At 45.7% G+C, this 18,368-nt stretch overlaps 1 protein-coding gene across 1 annotated transcript in view; it reads right to left on the bottom strand.

Moving 5' to 3' along the window:
- Positions 1-18,368, bottom strand: part of LOC102850095 (protein SET-like) — an 84,649-nt gene that overhangs the window by 34,698 nt on the left and 31,583 nt on the right. The window contains exon 2 of the mRNA XM_006897246.1: positions 13,469-13,625. Coding sequence (XP_006897308.1) covers positions 13,469-13,625 — 157 coding nt within the window. The remainder of the gene's footprint in view (positions 1-13,468; positions 13,626-18,368) is intronic.

Raw genomic sequence — 18,368 nt, 5'->3', positions numbered from 1 at the left:
ACAGGGAGGTGGAGAGCCACACAGTGAGGTGGGGAGCCATACGGTGAGGTGGGGAGCCGTACAGTGATGTGGAGAGCCACAGGGGAAGGTAGAAAGCTGTTCTAGTCACCCATCCACCTGAAGCCAACACTGAGCTTCTCGGCAGTGACCCTGGCTATGCATCTCCTCAGGGACAAGGCTAGAATCACCCAGGTGTCCCACACCTAAGCCCAGGTGAAGACTGGAACCTATCTGGTGGGTAAAGCCCAGCCTGGGTCCTGCCTGCCTCTGAGAGCCTGCCTTGCTGTTTCCAGAGCAGCTGACCCTCCTGATAAAGGCAGCGTGAGACTAAATGAGACATCAGCCAGGCAACCTCAGGGGCTTATGCAGGGAGAGAGCTGGACACAGAACCATGGTTCCTTCAGTTCTGTCCTGTCTCTGCACATGGCTGAGTAGTACGAGGACAATGAATACTTTGTAGGGTGGTGACCTCCACAGAGCCCAGAGAGAGGCTAGCTTTATTTCTGTCCATCCAACAGCCACCCTCTTTGTATTACCTCCACACAGGCATATAGACTCCAGCCACCCTCTACAACTGCACGGGCTTGAGCCATGCGCATAGGAACCATGCGTGGTGTTGACCTGCATGCGAAGAGGGTCTCTCTAAGCTATTATCATGCAAAGCAATTGAAGGGAGAGTTTACTTCATAGTGCTGCGCTAGAACAGTCTGCATTGCATGACAACATCCACCACAGAGAATAAGGAATTGGTGGGTGGCTTCAGTACCCAAAAATTGGGCTTCAAATATTGGCCCTGCTACTTGTTAATATGAACACACTTTAGCATCTTTGAGCTTTGGTTTTCTCTCCTATAAAATGTTGTTTCCGTTGTTGTTGTTGTTAAGCAATGTCGAGTCGCAGGTGACTCACAGCGACCCTATGAAGGAGAGTCCCCAACACTTGTGTGTCTTTCATCCTCTCTCTCCAGGTTCATAGGGTTTTCTGAGGCAAGCTACTATGGAAGTGGATGCCACTCCTGCTTCCAAGCTTGTTTTGAACGGGGAGCTCCACCCAAAACTGTCCGCCATGGGTAACCAACCATTAACACATTTGACACATCAGTGTCACAGTGTTCAGCCTCACAGCAACCACAAGTTACCACTGTAGGGCAACTTGTACACCAGGGCTATATGACCTAGAGGAATGTTTGAACAAAAACAATGAAAGACAGGCCCAAGGGCCGCAGATTAAAAGTCACCCACCTTTGGCTTGGTAGCATTGCTTTCTGTCCACTGGGCCAACTGATCTCTCTCTATGTTGATGTTTGTTGTTAAGTGCCGTCGAGTTGCAGGCGACTCATAGCGACCCTATGAAGAAGAGTCCTCAACGCTTGGGTGCCTTTCATCCTCTCTCCAGGTTCACAGGGTTTCCGGAGGCAAGCTATTACATAAGTGGATGCCACCCCCACTTCTAAGCTTGTTTTAATCGGGGAGCTCCACCCAACACTGTCTGCCAAATCCAATATGTGTCAGCCTACTAGTGGTACAAAGCTGTGCTGCAATCCCAAAGGCACATGGTTCAAATCCACTAGCTGCTCTGAGGGAGAATGGGCAATATCCTCATGTGGATTAACTGCTTCTGAAACCCCACTGGAGGGTCAGTTCTGGATTGATTCCAACTCAGTGGTACACAACAACAACTACAGATGTGCTATAAAAAAATCTGAACCTTGTAGCTGCTCCCCAGAAGATGAGGCAGTCAACTTTCTTAAACATCACAACTGGGGAAAACCCACACAGCAGTTCAACTCTGTCCTACGGGTCATTATGAGTCAAGGTCAATTCAATGGCTGGGTTAAGATACAACACAGAGACTGGTTTAGAGAACAGCAAACTCAAAAAACATATAAAGTATATTGTAAGATGTAGCATGCTATACACAGACTCATTGCAATCTTAAAATCTTAAAACCAGTTCAAGGTGGTGTTGAGTCAGCTTCAACTCAGAGCAACTTTCCGAGTAGCTGACGCGATGGAGCTCACTCAGTCCTGCACAATCCCCACAGTTACCAGTAGGTTTCTGCACAACATTGCGAATATTACATCACCTTAGCCGTTTAGATAGATAAAAGAAAGTTCCAGAAACAGTAAGAAAATATGTGCATTAGACACTGGGGAGGAAAATCGCTTAGAGATACCATAAACTATAACAAAGTATATAAGTTTTAGAAAAATTTCAGTTTTTCAAGCTTCTAACTTGTGAAGCAACTGCATTTATTTCATTCTTTTAATGTGCAAAGTAATGGTGAAAATACTCCTTGAGGTGTACAGCAATGAGGACCATCTAATGCAATTCAATCAACTAGTTGACAATTGTTTTGTTGGTAGTATGAGACACGTTATTGATAAGTGAAGACATATTTTGGAGAAAAACTAAACAAACACATAGAAATCAGCCTTAAAGTTTAACAAGACAGCAAGTAATAAATGTTGGAAAGGATGTGGTGAGATAGGAATTCTTTTACATTGTTGGTGGGATACTACTATGGTACAATCACTCTGGAAGGCAGTGTGGTGCTTCCTCAAAAAGCTGAACATAGAAATTCCATAGGACCCAGCTATTCCATTGCTTGGAATACACCCCAAGAAAATGAGAACTGAGGCTCAAATGGAAACTTGTACACCAATGTTCATAGCAGCATTATTCACCACTGCAAGAACATGGAAACAGCCCAGATGTCCAACTACAAAATGAATGGATTGAGAAGTTTGGGTACATTAATACAACGGAATTCTATGCAGCACAAAGGAGCAATGATGTTGTAAATTACGACCTAACTTGGGAGGGACTGGAGAGTACTATGCTGAGTGAAGTAGCTCAGTTCCGTAAGGACAAATTCTGCATAAAACCATTACTGTAGGAAAAGTATGAGGATCCAAGGGGGAGAAGGATGGAAATAGATGGGTGAGAGTGGGGGAGGGGGGAATCATAGAGTTGCACAATTCGATGGGGAGGGTGAAGGAAATGTGAAGGATCTTTTATGAAAAACAATCTATTCAAACTTTCTAAGTAAGTCAGTACAAAATTGTAAAAATTAAAAATATAATAAAAGGGGTGGGAATCAGCCTAAAAACAGCACACATAAAAACAGCACCAATAAAGGAAATTCCTAAGATCAGTTTTAAAACTGCTCTTTCTTTTCACTGCAGGTTTTAAATCAGGAGCACTGAAGAATAATTCTGCAATTATCACTTGAAATTGGCTACACACATAAGAGACATGCAGGTATTCCCACAATCAAGATATATAAAACATTTCTACCACCACACACAGTTCTTTAGTATCCTTTCATAGTTAATCTCTTGTTTTACTGTCTGTCCAATCCTTATGATCATGTCACAAGCACTGCTACAAGGCTGCAAAAGTAGCTATATACCATCAACCGTTGAGAAACTGTAGTATATTCAAATGAAATACTATGCAGCACTCAGGAGCAATAATTTCATAAAATACTGTAATAAAGAGGGAGAGGCTAGAGAGCATTATGCTGAGTGAACTAGAGATCATTAAGACAAATATTGCATAAGATCGTTTTATAAAAATAGAAATATAACTAGTAAGATGTGTATGGATATCCAAAGAAGGAAGGAGAGAAAGCAGGGGGACAGAAGTGGGGGGGGGGTGGGGAATCACAAAATTACAGAGTTTTTTGGGTAGAGGGAGAGGTGAAGAAATTAGCAAAGATTCAGTAGGAACTGAAAAGATGAGGTAATAGTGGACTTAGATCAATAATGATTAATTTTATAAGACACAGTGTATGGGAATGATTATATGAAACACCATGTGAATTAAAAAATAAAAAATTTAAAAGGATAAAAAAAATTAGCTATACCATTTTATATTTGTACCACCAACGAAGGAGAGTTTCAGTTGCTCCATATATTTGTAGCACTTGATATTGTTATTTTGGTTTGTTTTATATTGTGTTATTTTTAAGCAATGTTAGTAGGTACATATTATTATTGTTGTTATTTACCAGAGAGTCAGAACTGACACATAGCAGACCCCTCGGCAAGTTTTCAGAGGCAGTTAATTGCACAGGAGGAGACTGCCCATCCTTCTCCCATGCAGAAGCTAGTGGGCTCGAACCAAGTGCCTTCAGGATTGTAGCACAGCTTCTTGTCACTAGGCCACCAGAGCTCCCAGGTATATATTAGCATGGTGCTGTTGTTATTTGATGATGATTGCCATGGACTCAGCATGACTCATAGCAACCCTATAAACAAAAGGCCTGCAGCCTTTCTAAATCTTTTGCCATTTCTCCAAGTTTATAGAGTTTCCAGAGGCATGCTGTTTAGGAACTGGATGCCACTCCTGCTTCCAAACCTGTCTTAAGCTGGGAGCTCCACCAAATGCTGTCCACCATGAGTAACCATGATGCCATTTGGCATCCCAATGGCACAAGGTCCAGCATCACAGCAACCCCAGATTACCTTAGCACAGCATATTGACAGAAGAATGCTGGACACTTAGAAGAATGCTCCTCCCAAATAGTAACAATTGACTTTTGAATACAGAGGACCTCCCTGAGGTCTTGTTGACTCTAAACAAGAGACTTAAATAAAGAACAACCAATATAGTATGTGGTTGTTGCTAAGTGCTGTTGAGACACCTGTGATGCGTAGTGACACTATGTATAGCAGCTCTGAATCCTTCCCTGTCCTATTACCATATTGGAATTTTTATTTAGTGTGGTCTAGTGGCACAACTTTGCTTACTGAAAATGAGGAAGATATGAAACACATTCTGAAGAAGATCACCTCAACATTAAGAAGGCAAAGATATCCACCACATGCCTAACATCAATATTATGATAGGTGGAGGGAAGATTGAAGCCGTCAATGATTCCATGTTGGTTGGATCAACAATCAACATCCTTGGTACCAACAGTCAAGAAATCAGGAGATGTGCATAGGACAAGTCTGCTGTCAGGGACCTCTCCAAAATACTAAAGTGCAATGATGTCAGTTTGAAGACTAAGGTGTGCCTGATCCAGGCCAAGTTCTTCTCAACCACCTGCTGTCCATGAGGGAGCTGGGCAATGAATAAGGATAATAGAAGAGGAAGTAATGTCTTTAAGTTGTAGTGCTAAGGAAGAGTACTGAATATCCCATGGACTACAAAAAAAAAACATAATACCCCATAACACAAACATATGTCCTGGAAAAGATGCAGCCAGAGTGCTCGTTGGAGGCAAAGATGACAAAGTTTCATCTTTCCTACTTTGGAAATGTAGCTAAGCAAAGCTATTCCTTGGAAAGGGACATCATGCTTGGAAATATGTAGGGTCAGTGAAGGAGGGGAGGACCCTCAATGAGATGGGTTGGCACTGGGGCTTCAGCAATGGGCCCTAGTGTCTCAGAGATGATAAGGACGGTACCAGATAAGGGATGCTTTGGGAGACTGTCAACAGGATCTCTATGAGTCATACTTGACTCGATAACACCCAGCGACAACAACAGTGGACAAGTAGGTAAGGAGTTGTGCCGCCAATACAAAGGTCAAAGGCAGGTGGTAAGAATGAACCAACTTCTCTGTGGGAGAAAGGAGGACAATACCCCCTCCTCTGTCTCACAAGCTCTGAAGATCCATACGAGGGTCAGCTATGAGTCACTTTTGACTCTATAGTATATTACAACACCAGGTGGTGAGCTCTGGTGTTGTAATCCCCAGGACGTCACACGGCTAACGAAAGGCTGCAGGTCTGGCAGGTGGACTCCATCAGCTAGCTGCTCCTTGAGACATGAGCAATCTCCTCAAGTTACAATTGACAGCATCAGAAACTTGGAGTTTGCCATGAGGTGGAAACAAGTTGACGGCATTGAGATTTAATATCAAGTGCCACCTGCAAAGGAGACCACAAATTATCCATTTGCAAGTTCAAATTGAGGGTGAGAAAATTCAAGCAAGTCATCGAGTCGTAGTAGGGCCTTGCGGATATCCCACCTAAATCTAGAGACCATTTTACGAAGAGATTTTATACATTCAGCACTAAAGACCAGATGAATTGTGTGACAACATCAAGAACATTATACAAAGAAAGCAAAACACCATTAAAAACATAGGAAAGAAAGAAAATACCAAAGCTGATGTCAGAAGAGATTCTAGAACTTGCTTTCGAATGTAGAAGCTAAAACAAATGGAATAAATGATAAGCAATAGTTTTCAACAAGTAAAGACAAAGTATTTCAAAGAACTCTACATTACCTGGAGTTACAAAAGCAAGAGGTTGCTCTTCATCTCCAAAGCTGAAAGAACTGAAGAAAAATACAAGTCTTAAGTGATAGTATTAAGGAATTCTACAAACATTCTGCAAAAGCAGAAATGTGACAACAGGATCGGAGGAAGACCTGTGTTGTGCAGATAATATCTTGCTTGCTGAATGTGAAGAGGTCTTAAAGCAGTTGCTGAAGAAGATCTAAGACTACAACTTTCAGTGTGGATCATATCTCCACATAAAAACGACAAAATTGCCACATTGGACCAATAAGCAACATCATGATAGAGAAAAAACCTGAAATTGTCAAGGATTTCACTTTACTTAGATCTCTAACCAATATCCATGGATTCAGCAGTTAAGAAATCAAAGGACATTTTGCATCAAGAAAATCTGTTATAAAAGACCTGTGTCCAATGAGTCAATTCTTATTTATAATTCATGCTTGTTGAGCTCTTTAGTGTTCACATTCATTAGCCTCAGCAGCCAATGAGAGGATTCTCCTCAAACATACAAATATTGATCTTAAGAACTCTTCCATGCAAAATTCTTCATTTCTTTGAATAAATATGTGAAATTCAAACATTGCCCACACTTCCAGTTGAATAACTATGGCTTAGGTCTTGAGATTAACACAGCTAATGAACTAACCTTCATCTAATTATTAGGTTAAGTGTCTGCAATTTGGAGAAACCAACAGACTAGACAATGTTTTGTTCTGTTGGACATGGATTGCAACAATTTGGAACTGAGTCAAGTGACAAGAAGCTGCACTGCAATCCCAAAGGCACACAGTTCGAGGCCACTAGCTGTTTCATGGGGGAAAGATAGGCAATCTCCTCCCATGTGATTCATTACCTCTGAAAACTCTCTGGAGGGTCAGCTATGGGTCAGTTCCAACTCTGTGGTACACAACAATAACAATAGTCAAACGATTGTACACTACTTAGGTTTTTAGTTCCCAACTTCAGTTCCTTAGCCAGATTTTGTATGAAGAAGCAATCAGTTATGAATCGTATAGATATCTATCAACAACTAACTTATATACATAAAACTACTAGATACAGATCACAAGAATTTTCTTTTCCTTGCCCTTGAAAATTGTACTGTAGTCTTGTTGTTGTTTTGGTGGTGAGGTTTTGTTGTTTCTTTGTTTTTAAGTTGTTCTAACTTTTAAGAATCTTTTTAACTAGTGATTCTATTTGAAGCATCGGCAGCGAGGTCTCCAGTCTAAGCATTAAACCATCTATGGATGTCCCCTTTGGCTTTATCCCTTGAGTTCCACTTTTTGCTTAACTGACCCAACAATTGCTTCCTATTTCTGGACTATTCCAGAATGGTATTGACTACAACCATTATCAGATGCTGGTCAGTGGTTAAAAGCGTTAGACACTAACCCACATCTGAGGACGCAAGCCCACCAGGTGCTCTGCTCCTGTAAAGGGCACAGCTGTGCAGACAGACCTTGGGGGAAGTGCTCCTCTATCTTCCAGGCTCGCCTGGATGCGGATCCAACTCCATGAGATAGACTTAGCTTTTCTTTGACTCTCTCCTATTGTTTTTGTTGTATTAATCAGACTTAGCTTTTCTTTGGCTCTCTCCTATTTATTGTTTTTCTTGTATTAACCATCATTGTTGTTTTTGTTGTCTGACCCTCAAGCAAGTTTTCAAAGGCAGTAAATCTCACAGGAGCTTGGCTCCCAAAACTCTATAAACAGTGGTCAGGTCCTTCGTTCAGAAGGTCCCCAAGAGTTGCCTAGGACTCCATGGCACCTAACAACAACAACAATAATGTCTTTCAGGTTTTTGTCACTGGATTATGCTTCAAGGGGCATATTTCCCCCTCCTCTAACTACTCAAAACGCGAAATTTTCACGGCATGCTCGGCATTGTTGGCATGGCCCAGTCCTCCTCAGATCCGGCTCCCAACTAAATCCTTAATTGTGTGGCTGGATCTAGAAGGTCCTCAAAGGGCATTTTCCCAAGCTCCGTCATGCCAAAGTAGCGTAACGGGGTGACCACGCCCCCTCATCAGATCTGGTTCTGCTCCCTAAGGCTGGCCACACACACATGCCCCCAGGTGCTGCACTTCTCATCTCAGGTGTGATGGGATCTCTCTGGTTCCCCTAGTCTCAGTTCTCAGCAGAGCATCTTCACTCTGCAAGCAAAGCCGATGCACAGAGCAAGTCTGTTCCCATTTACCCTCAGGTTGGATCCACCGCATGGCGAGCTGCCCTTCCCCGTTGTGCGACTCAGGGCACTGCAGCAGCTGTGTCCACTTACCTCATCCTCACTGACCTTTCACTTTTCCTACTGTGAGTGCTCGGTCCACTTCCAGTGCTCGGTCCTTTCTGATGATGTGTCCAAAACCAGGGAGTCCGAATGCCCAGAGAGCATCCGTGCCTTTGCTCTCCAAGGCTGAGGCCAGGCACCCATCCGCTGGCATCACTCAGGAGCCAAGTCAAAGGCAGTCCCAGGCAGGTCAGCTGCCCTCTGATGACAGCCGCCTGTCACAGACCAGCAGGCCTTTCGATCCCTTTCTGGTCACTCAGGAACCATGTCTGACCCAGAGCAGGAGGGAACCGAGACTCAGGTGACCTGGACGGAGCCACGCTCTCGAGCTGAGCCTAGTGCCCTGCATCGCAGGACTGAGTCAGCCATCACCCACCTCCCCGGTGGGAGGGGCGGGAGATGACTGAGCATGTGCAGAGTGACCTCACAGCTGGTTTCAGGATGTCTCAACCCAGGCCCGCCCTCTGGCTCTGTATAACTGCAATAGGAAGAAAAGACCCTTTTAAAGATTTTAAATAGAATTTTTCTTTTATATTGGGTTTACTTACAAAGTTCATATACATTGTTTTTCACTTCAGATCTTACCCATTTCCGCCCATTCTCCCCCCTCTGCTCCCTCCCCCATCCCTGGATCCTCATACATGTTCTACAGTAATTGTTTTACACAGTATTTGTCCTTATTGGACAGAGAAAGTTCACTTAACATAATGCTCTCCAGTCTCTCCCAAGTTAGGTAGTAATTTACCAAATCGTTGCTCCTGCGTGCTGTGTAATATTCCATCATGGGAATCTACCATAATTTCTCAATCCATTCGTTTTTGGTTGGACATCGGGCTGTTTCCGCGTTCTTGCGATGGTGAATAATGCTGCTATGAACAATGGTGTACAAGTCTCCATTGGCGCCTCAGTTCTCCTTTTCTCAGGGTGTGTTCTAGGCAGCGGAATAGCTGCATCATATGGAATTTCTATGTCCAGCTAAGAAAAGACCCTTGGACAGTGGGTTGTGGCAGCCAACCTCAGAGGTAACAGCCTGGCTGTGACAACTGTCCTTTCTCAAAACCAAAAGCCACCCCGGTTCTGGCGGAGTCATTGTGGAGCCGGATGTCCACCGCAGTGAGGACCGTCCTTCACCTGCCTTTCAGCTACTGAAATGTGCAGGTGGATAGAACTGCTGCGAGCATGGAGGCCAAGGTGACGCCCAGGGGACTTGGAACGCAGGCGCGCCCTGGACCGGGAGGAGAGGGCGCATCTCTGCGGCCCTCAGCGGCAGCTTCACTCAGACATCACTACACTAGGACCCTGTTAAACCACAGCACGAGTTGCACCGTCCCTTACACATGCACACACACACACACACACACACGCCGAGGAGACGTGGTGAGCAAGGGACACACACACGTGCAGAGGAGACGTGGTGAGCAGGGGACAGGACACACACACACACGCCGAGGAGACGAGACGTGGTGAGCAGGGGCAGGGCGCACGTGGAGCGCAGGTGGTAGGAGAGTGAGGTACCGCGGACCTGGACCCAGAGAATCGCAGGCGCACACCCCGGGCCCAGGAGTGCCAGGTGCACGGAAGCCCTGGAAGGACAGGGGCCAAGGTCAAAGGAGAGACTTCCTTGACTCCCCCGCAAGCAGGCAGAAGAATTAGGTCTGATTTATGAATGCATTTCCACTATTTACTTGAAAATGTGTAACGTCTGGCAAGGAAAGAGGAGAGGGTACTATGAAGGAATGCTTCTGTTCCACTTTATTGTAAAATTATCCCATGCTACCTGCTCTAATCCCCTGAAAACAAATTAAACCCTCACTAAGCTGACTTTAAATCAATAGTTTCATTTAAGAATAGTGTGACTTAATAAAAATAAAAAACTAACTGGTCCAGCCAATTTAAGAGGGAAATAAATCATTGCCCAAGGGGGAGAGAGAGATTTGACTTGTATATGGGCCAGTTCTGGTTAGGAGGTAAGAGTCAGGGACTGGGAGGTCTAAATTGATTCTGCCCCAGGACTAAGTGCATCGACCTTTTTAGAAGCCCCCTTCCCTCTGCAGGCTCCTGGAAGAAGGGCCTCAGGCACCCCTGGGGAGGGGCCGGTATTTCTTTAGGTCACTGAACCTGGAAGGTGAGTCGGTGGGCTTTCCTTTCCGAGTTCCCACTCACTGACCAGGACTGAGGGGACATAAGGGGCAAAGATGACAGCGTTTCTTCAACCCACAGGTCACCAAGGATCCATCCAGGACCTATGACTGAAGCACAGAATGTTCACACATCTTTTAAAATATTGGATATAAAGTATTTCACAGTCTTTAAGACCCATGATTGCCATTTTATAAGGTAAAAAATGTCACCTAGGGAAAGAAGACACAGAATTTACTCAAGGGGTACAAAAAAAAAAAAAAGAGGCAGGCCTCAGCTCCAAACCCCACTTAATGCCCTACTTTCTTGTCAATCATATAGATTGCAAAGGTTCTATGACTGTGTGAGCCTTCTTAATTCTTTATTTTGTACTGGAGATACATTAACGTGTCTTCCGGCTGTGACGTATCAATATTATCTGGGTGGTTGTTACCACTAGAATATTTTTACATCTTCATAATTATGAAATGTCAATTTCTTTCCTCACTGGTGTTCACTGCCAAGCACAGAACCTATTTCCTGTTGACACAAATAACCATAGCCTTTCAAAGGAAGACAGAAGTTCCCCAAAGCCAGACAGGACCACCCCTTCTTAGCCCCTCTCTTGGAACTAGTTACTTTACTTGCCGAAGAAATGCCAATGTTTATCAACTGGGGAGTCAATTAAACAAGACAATTTTTGGCATAAAGCCGGCTACTGTGGAATCAAGCTACATAAACTTATCTGGTCCTTCAGTACCTATACTCCTGGTTATTGGTTCAGTTCTATATATCCTGGCCTCGGCTTGATAATCTGTAAAATGGGCATAATAAAAATATTTGCACAATTTTTAAAGTCACTTATAAGGCTGACTAGATTGTGGAGAGTGCTTTGTAAAAATAAAGAATTGCTGGATATCTTTTCTGTGCAAAGAGAAACATGAAGATTACCACACTGTCTCATACAACATGCTCATGTAAACCATATGCATAATGTGAATGGGAAACTAATAAGCACATAAGAAACATTTATAGAGGAGTTTCTTAGTTGCAAAAAAAACCCAAACCATGAACTTGTGTAACACCTATATTATTTGCATAAAGACACTGCAAACCCAACATAGAAGGTATTGACTTTAAACATTGTGATTTGAGTTTGCAAAGCCAACTGGTTTTCTAGTCAACTATTCATACACACTTTGTTTTATGGCACTAATTACATCTCAGTGTAGCCTCAGCCTTCCTACTTCTCTGTGATTCTTGTTTCCATACACCCTTCTACCCTATCCCTTTCTTCCTTTGAATTTTATTCCTGAACACATGCTGCCCTTTGGTTCTTGCGTGGTTGATTATTCTGAGGACTGAGCTCTTCTCTAATGTTACCCTTCGCCTTGTCAGCCTTCCTGCTGTCACCTACAAGCTGAGCCAAGAAAGAGAGCTTTGTACTAGGTTCAAAAAGTGAGAGTTATAGTCATGGGGTCCCATCAGTCTCCACTGGACCAGGAAGCTTGGCCATTTAATTTTGAGTTTGGGAAGCCACTGACTTTACCCTGATGTTTAAGTGTGTCCGTCCAAAGTCCTTCCAGTGTGATGGACAGAACGTCCTTCGATGCCTGGCACCTCCACAAGAGTCTTGGCAACTCAACAGCTTGTTAGCACGTGACCAACTAACGAGCTTCACCTCTGCACCCGGCTAAGTCAAACCACCAGCTCAGAGGAAAAGGAGAGCCTTCCCAGGGTCTGCAAGGAATTTCTCTAGACTTGTTCAAACTTTAGTGGTTGTGGAGATGAGTTAAAAACTACTTCACAGCATCATAATTTCATATCACATAGTTTGCACAGATTCTCAGGAGGGCCAGATTTTGGTAAAAGACGTCATTCTTGGAAAGGTAGAGGGTTAAAGAGAGGAAGGGAGCTTGTCAACAAGGTGAATTGGCACAGTTACCACAACAGTGAGCTTGAGCATGTCGGCGCTCCTGAGGACAGCACAGGACAGGGCAAGGTTCAGAGCTGCTGTTCTTGTGGGTTGAAGTCGCTGCAATCACAGTCAATCCCAGGGCATCTAACAGCACCAACGACGTCTCAGCCCACTCGTGGTCCAGGCTGAGAGAAGACATCTGACAAGTGAAAACGTGACTGTCTCCATCTGTGGCAAATTACAGCATTTTCCTTTTCTGGAGGGTCAAATCTCTGCTTCGATATTCACTCAAGTGAAAGCTTTGACTATTAGAAGCAATTCCCTGGCAGCCTCTCGAGGACCAGTGGTTTAAAACCACTGAGGGAATGACTCTTCTCAATTACCCTGGGACACAGGTGAGTGTTTTCTAAACGTGGAACCCAAGGACACATGAGCTGCCTGGCCTGGACCACAGCTGAACCCAGGGCTCATCACATCCCCGGACACCCAACTGTTGGCCTGCTAACAGAAGGTCTCTGTTGTCAATCCACAGCTCTTTAGTTCACAGGTATGAGGCTCCAGTCCAGAGGCTGCCATCCAGGAAATGCGTCATTTGGTTCTGAGTTGTTAATGGCATCAACAATAGTTCCAGAACCTACAATCTCACAGTCCTCATCTATGCTTTCAGAAGTCCTTGTCTCCTGAGTCTTTATATTAACATGGCCAAAGGCCCAGAAGATACTTAATGAATGTAGAGAATCACCCATGTGGAAGTCCTTCCCTGTCAGTCAGACTAGGCCAATCAACATCCCAGACGTCCCCAATCTACAGGACACACAGCCTTGCTTTATGGAAGACAAAAAGCTGATTCTGAGACTTCCAGACATCCCTCCAATTACAGCTCACCAATGTCCAAGGCAGAGGTCATCTGAGGGAAGCTGCCCTCGAAACCACCGGGACCCATGAAAGCCAGATTCCCAAGGGTCCCAGGCAGCAGGAATTTCAGGGTCCTTGCTGCAGCCTCCAGCTCACAGGCACCTTTCCGGACGGAGCTCACACAAGTCTGGGCGGAGCACAGGGGTCAGCACGTCTAGTGTCTGGCAGGTGCCCTGGTCCTTCTCCTCATGAGCTGTTTGGGAAGTGCTTGGCTGTCACCTGACTCCAGTCCAGTGCTTCGTCATTGACTTGGGAGTAGCAAGTCCGTGATCTGAGCTTTACTTCATTTAGCTCATATGGGAACGGTGGCAGGTGCAAGCTGTCAACACCTGACACAAACACAGTAAGGCAAGCGAGGATCGCCAACACCACTTAGCTTTCCCACTGTGGTGGGCAGGGAGCTAGGGAGGCTTTGTGGTAAAGAGTAGTGCTGCCAACCCAAAGGCAGGTGGTTCGAATCCACCAGCTGCTGTATGGAAAAAAAACATAGGCAATCTCCTCCTTTGCAAATCACAGCCTCTGAAAACCTGCTGAAGGGTCAACTATGGGTCAGCTCCAAGCTGACAGCACACAGCAACAACTGTGGTGGACAGCCGAGACCGACAAGAGGGGGTCTCTTCATTCTTCCACGGACAACTGCTTCTCTACCTGCCAACATCCACTTGACCTTGGTTCATGGTAACCTCTCACACACTAAAGTAGAGCTGGGCTCTGAGGGGCTCTCCCGGGTTGGTTTTCAGAAGTACACCACCAAGTCTTTCTTCCCAGATGTGTCTGGGAGTACTTGAACTTCTGACCTTTCAGGTAACATGTGAGCATGCTAACAATTGTCCAGAAACACTGAACTTTACCCAGAAACTTCAGAAGCTTCCTAGTACTTCACATATTGGAAAAAGAATGTCAGATAAAGAAAAGATCAAGAAGACGTTGTACCAAAGGCACCCATCAGGGTGGACCTAACATGACAGCTGGGGAGCATGAACCGTCTCTCATCTAAATCTCAACTGTGTCCCCCAACAAGTTAGATGGAATCAGGTGGGAAAACCAAGCCAACCTACAGAGGGATTTCAACGGAGATGTTTCCACCCCGCATCATGCAGGCAGCGGCCGTCAGAGCGTCCACAGCTACCTCTCCGGGCCATGTTGGTCCTCACCGCTCACTCTGCTGTCTCTGTCGCTGCACTGGGGCCATGAGGGGACCTTCTCTTATGTCCTTGGTTCCAGCAAACATGTAACCTGAGTCACTGGCATCTCCCACCATCCTGTCCAGAGCTGAGAGTTGGGCCAGATGAGGAAATCTGCGCCCTGCACTGATCTGAGGCTTCTCAACCCCAAGGGCCTCACTGGGGTTCAGCCCCAGGCTTTCGGGTTCTATCATTTGTCTTCTCTGCTAAGATGACTCCTTTCCAAACCGATGACAGAATTCAGAGAAGACTGGCCAGGGACCTGAGCTGGCTGGGAGCTCTCAATACTTCTCTTTCCATTGTTCCCTCTGTGTGTGGAGGGGGACTGAGGCCCAGGGGCTACACCCTCGCGCACTAATGCGGCATCCAAGACGTGGGCACACAGGGTGTTCTTCAGGAAATGCCAGCCCACCTCTGCCACTGATGTTTCCTGCTCAGAGCCACATACGTCCTTTGCAAAGTGATTTTTACAAGCCTCAGGATAATTACATAAAAATAACTAATTAGCTAAAGAATTTTATGAAACAAAAAAAAAAAATGCAACAGGAACCCATAAATGGAGTAAATGGATTTTCGTCTCTCCGAGGGTCCTTAAATGCCCTAAAATTCTGGGGTTCATGTGTGGTGGGATCCACTCTGGCTGGTTCCAAGTGCCTGGCTTGACCAAATCCACGTCCCGTCCTTAAGGACAGAGGCAGATCTGGAAATAACACCACTGTTGAACAATGAAATTAGCCCTTGTCCAAACACCTGATATCACCCTGTAGCTGTCCTGACCATCCTGTCACTTCAAAGAGATAAATCAAGCACGTTTGTCTTCACTGTGACTCTGATGTACCAAATGTGATTGATAACGGTCACCCATGGTGGACAGTGTTTGGTGGAGCTTTCCGATTAAAAGAAGCTTGGAAGCAGGAGTGGCATCCACTACTGAAATGGCTTGCCTCCAGAAACTATATGAACAGTGCTCAGGTCTTTCATTTATAGGGCCGCTATGAGTTGTCTACGACTCCACGGCACTTAACAACAACCACACGACAGCACTGGGTGAAAAGTGCAGCTGCCTTTCTTTGTTTTCACTGATGGAAACTGGCCTAGGGTGTGCTCAAGCAGTGCTGTCCCCGCTCCACGCTCTCGTTCTGCACTCAGCAGAGCAGGACGGAGCCCTCAGCCTTGGCCCGAGCGGCTCTCAGCTACGGCAGTGACAGTGGGGGCTTGCTCAGGGATCTGTCACAGCTGCTGGTGGCTCATCGGAGCTGCTCTGTGGTTGCCTCTGCGTGTGGTGCCCGTTCCTCCACACGTCCCTGTGTGACTGGGTCAGCACTGCCCCTCGGGGCACAGTGGATACCCACACGTTCTTCCATTAGAAATTCAGCCTGCCTTTGACCTCCAAACTCCATCACATGTCAACAGTTCCTCTGTTGGAACTGAAATTGAAACTCAAAGGGGTGGCTGGCCCCAGGGCCTCGGGAAGGTGTGGCCAGGGAAAGGTTTCAGCTTCTCACCTGGATACTCCCTGGCAGAAGCCCGAGGCTCTGGGAGGGGCTGCAAGGCCACCAAGCAGGTACCCACAGATGAGAGCGGAGGGGCCTGTGCCCTGGCACCAACACAAGGCTTTACCACGACAGTAGGGCCACCGACATTAGTTTATGATGAAAAGTTCAAAGTTGAGGCCAGATAGACCCAGGATGTTCCTAGGGCTCCATCGCCCACCGGGACAGGCCCCTGAGGCTCTCCGTGCCTCAGGTTCCACGTTCACAGGAAAGAGAACCCGCTTCCCCGGCACTTCTGAGGAGTGAGTATAGGGTCTACTGGCAGGAAGAGTCCAATAACCGATAGTCACTTTGCTGCTATCTTTCCTATCAGCTGTTGTCGTGTGCTGCTTGTAGGCTTTTACCTAGTGACCCCTGTGACCGAGGACAACTAGCTGCTCCAAGCTGTCCTAGACCCTGGCCTTCCGAGGACCATCTCACCAAGTCTTTCTCCTATGGAGCTGCTGTGGGCTTGAACCTTCAAACTTCCCATTAGACTAAGGGCTAATTGTACCACGTGCTGTCAGTCTCTTAGAAGAACAAATAGGTGAGTGCAGGAAAGTGCACAGTGTTGAATCATTTCACAAGTGGGTTTTGCTTCTTCATTCCTGAGCAGATGACCCAAAAATCCAGTATGCCTCAGCTGACCAAGCCACCAGAGACGGACCGGTTGGTCCGGTGTCACACACACTAAGCTCTGGCTGACCTCCATGGATTGCCGTTTGTGTGGATGGTGGTCTAGTACCTAACGCAGCAGGGCAGGGGTCACACCTGCACAGTGGGCTTCCAGCAGCGCCTTCCCCTGGGGTCCTGCTCTGATTCCTGTTCCGGACTCAGTCTCTCCACATGAGGTTTGGTTAGTACAGGCTGTTCCCTCATTATAGACTTCCCACTCACATCCCACCTGTAGTTATAAACAAACACTAGAAAGCCTATCGCATCACAAAGATGAGGCACACACAATGGCTAACAATAACAAACCGGAGCTACACATTGTCATTACTGTATTGTATGCGAGGTGGGTTGTGTGCTTGGAATGGTATTCGGTACCTGAATACACAGACGGGACTTACTGACATTGTGTACAAACCACACCTACTGTCCTGACTCACATACAACTGTTGACGTAATGACAGATCTAGGAACCGAGCTCATTCGTAATCCAAAGACTGCCTGTAGTTACCTCTAGGACTTAATTAAACAATGTCACTGAGGTATCTCAGGGGAAGTTTCGGTTCCCAGAGATGTTCAGTCTAAACCAAGAATTCCTGGAGTCTTATAGGGCAGCTCTTCCTGTCCTCCAGATGCGCCATCTGTCCAGCTGGGAAAGAGCCTTCTTGGAATGTTGTTCGATGCCAAGGTCACCTCCCCAGGAGGGGGGAGTGTTCTTCCCAATTTTGTTCTCTTCATCTCTCTTCGTAAATTTTCTGGTCTCCTCTTTGGGGAATGGTACACAATGCACTCAAGGAAACAGAATGGATGAATTGTGAGGGTCCCTAAAAGAAACCATGTTAAAAACAAACTTAGAGCTCCTGATCTTACCAGAACCTTCTTCAAAAAACTGAGATGGATTGTGGAGCCAGAACACATGGAAGGATTTTTCAGTGGCCCTACTTCTCTTCTCACGTCTACTGTTTCCTTCCTGTGATCACCTACCTGCTGATTTCATCTCCCAGTGAGAATGACCAGCCTTGTTTGGGAATGATGACCCTGTCTCCTGGTTCCCTCATCCGTTACCAAGATGTGTTTCTCTTCTGGCCAACTTGGTTCATGTCTCTCGCTCGCTGCGGTCAGTTCTAATCTACTAGTCCAAGTTACCATCATCAGAAGTGACTCTCCCATTTGGTCATGGAGTCTTATGAAGACAGGGACTGCTACTCTGTGGACTTCACAATCACTGAGTGGTGACATTAATATGCTCTGAGATCACTCACAATTCTGAAAGTGAAAAGGTTGAAATTAAAATAGTCCCTATAGTTCTCAGCTGAATTAAACTCAGGTTTCTATAGTTCTCAGCTAAGTTAAACTCAGGAATTGTTCCATTGTCCCTGGTAGAGCTCCACACCCAGCTGTATCCAAGGCAACAGTATTTCAAGAATGGCTAGCAGAAGGGCAGAGCAAACAAGCAGAGATTGTTTCTCAACTGATAACCCA

Source organism: Elephantulus edwardii, unplaced genomic scaffold, assembly GCF_000299155.1.
Source record: "Elephantulus edwardii isolate Elephantulus edwardi_28Jun2011 unplaced genomic scaffold, EleEdw1.0 scaffold00207, whole genome shotgun sequence".
NCBI lineage: Eukaryota > Metazoa > Chordata > Mammalia > Macroscelidea > Macroscelididae > Elephantulus > Elephantulus edwardii.
Note: the sequence above shows the minus strand (reverse complement) of the source record. Positions and strands in the feature narration are given on the sequence as shown.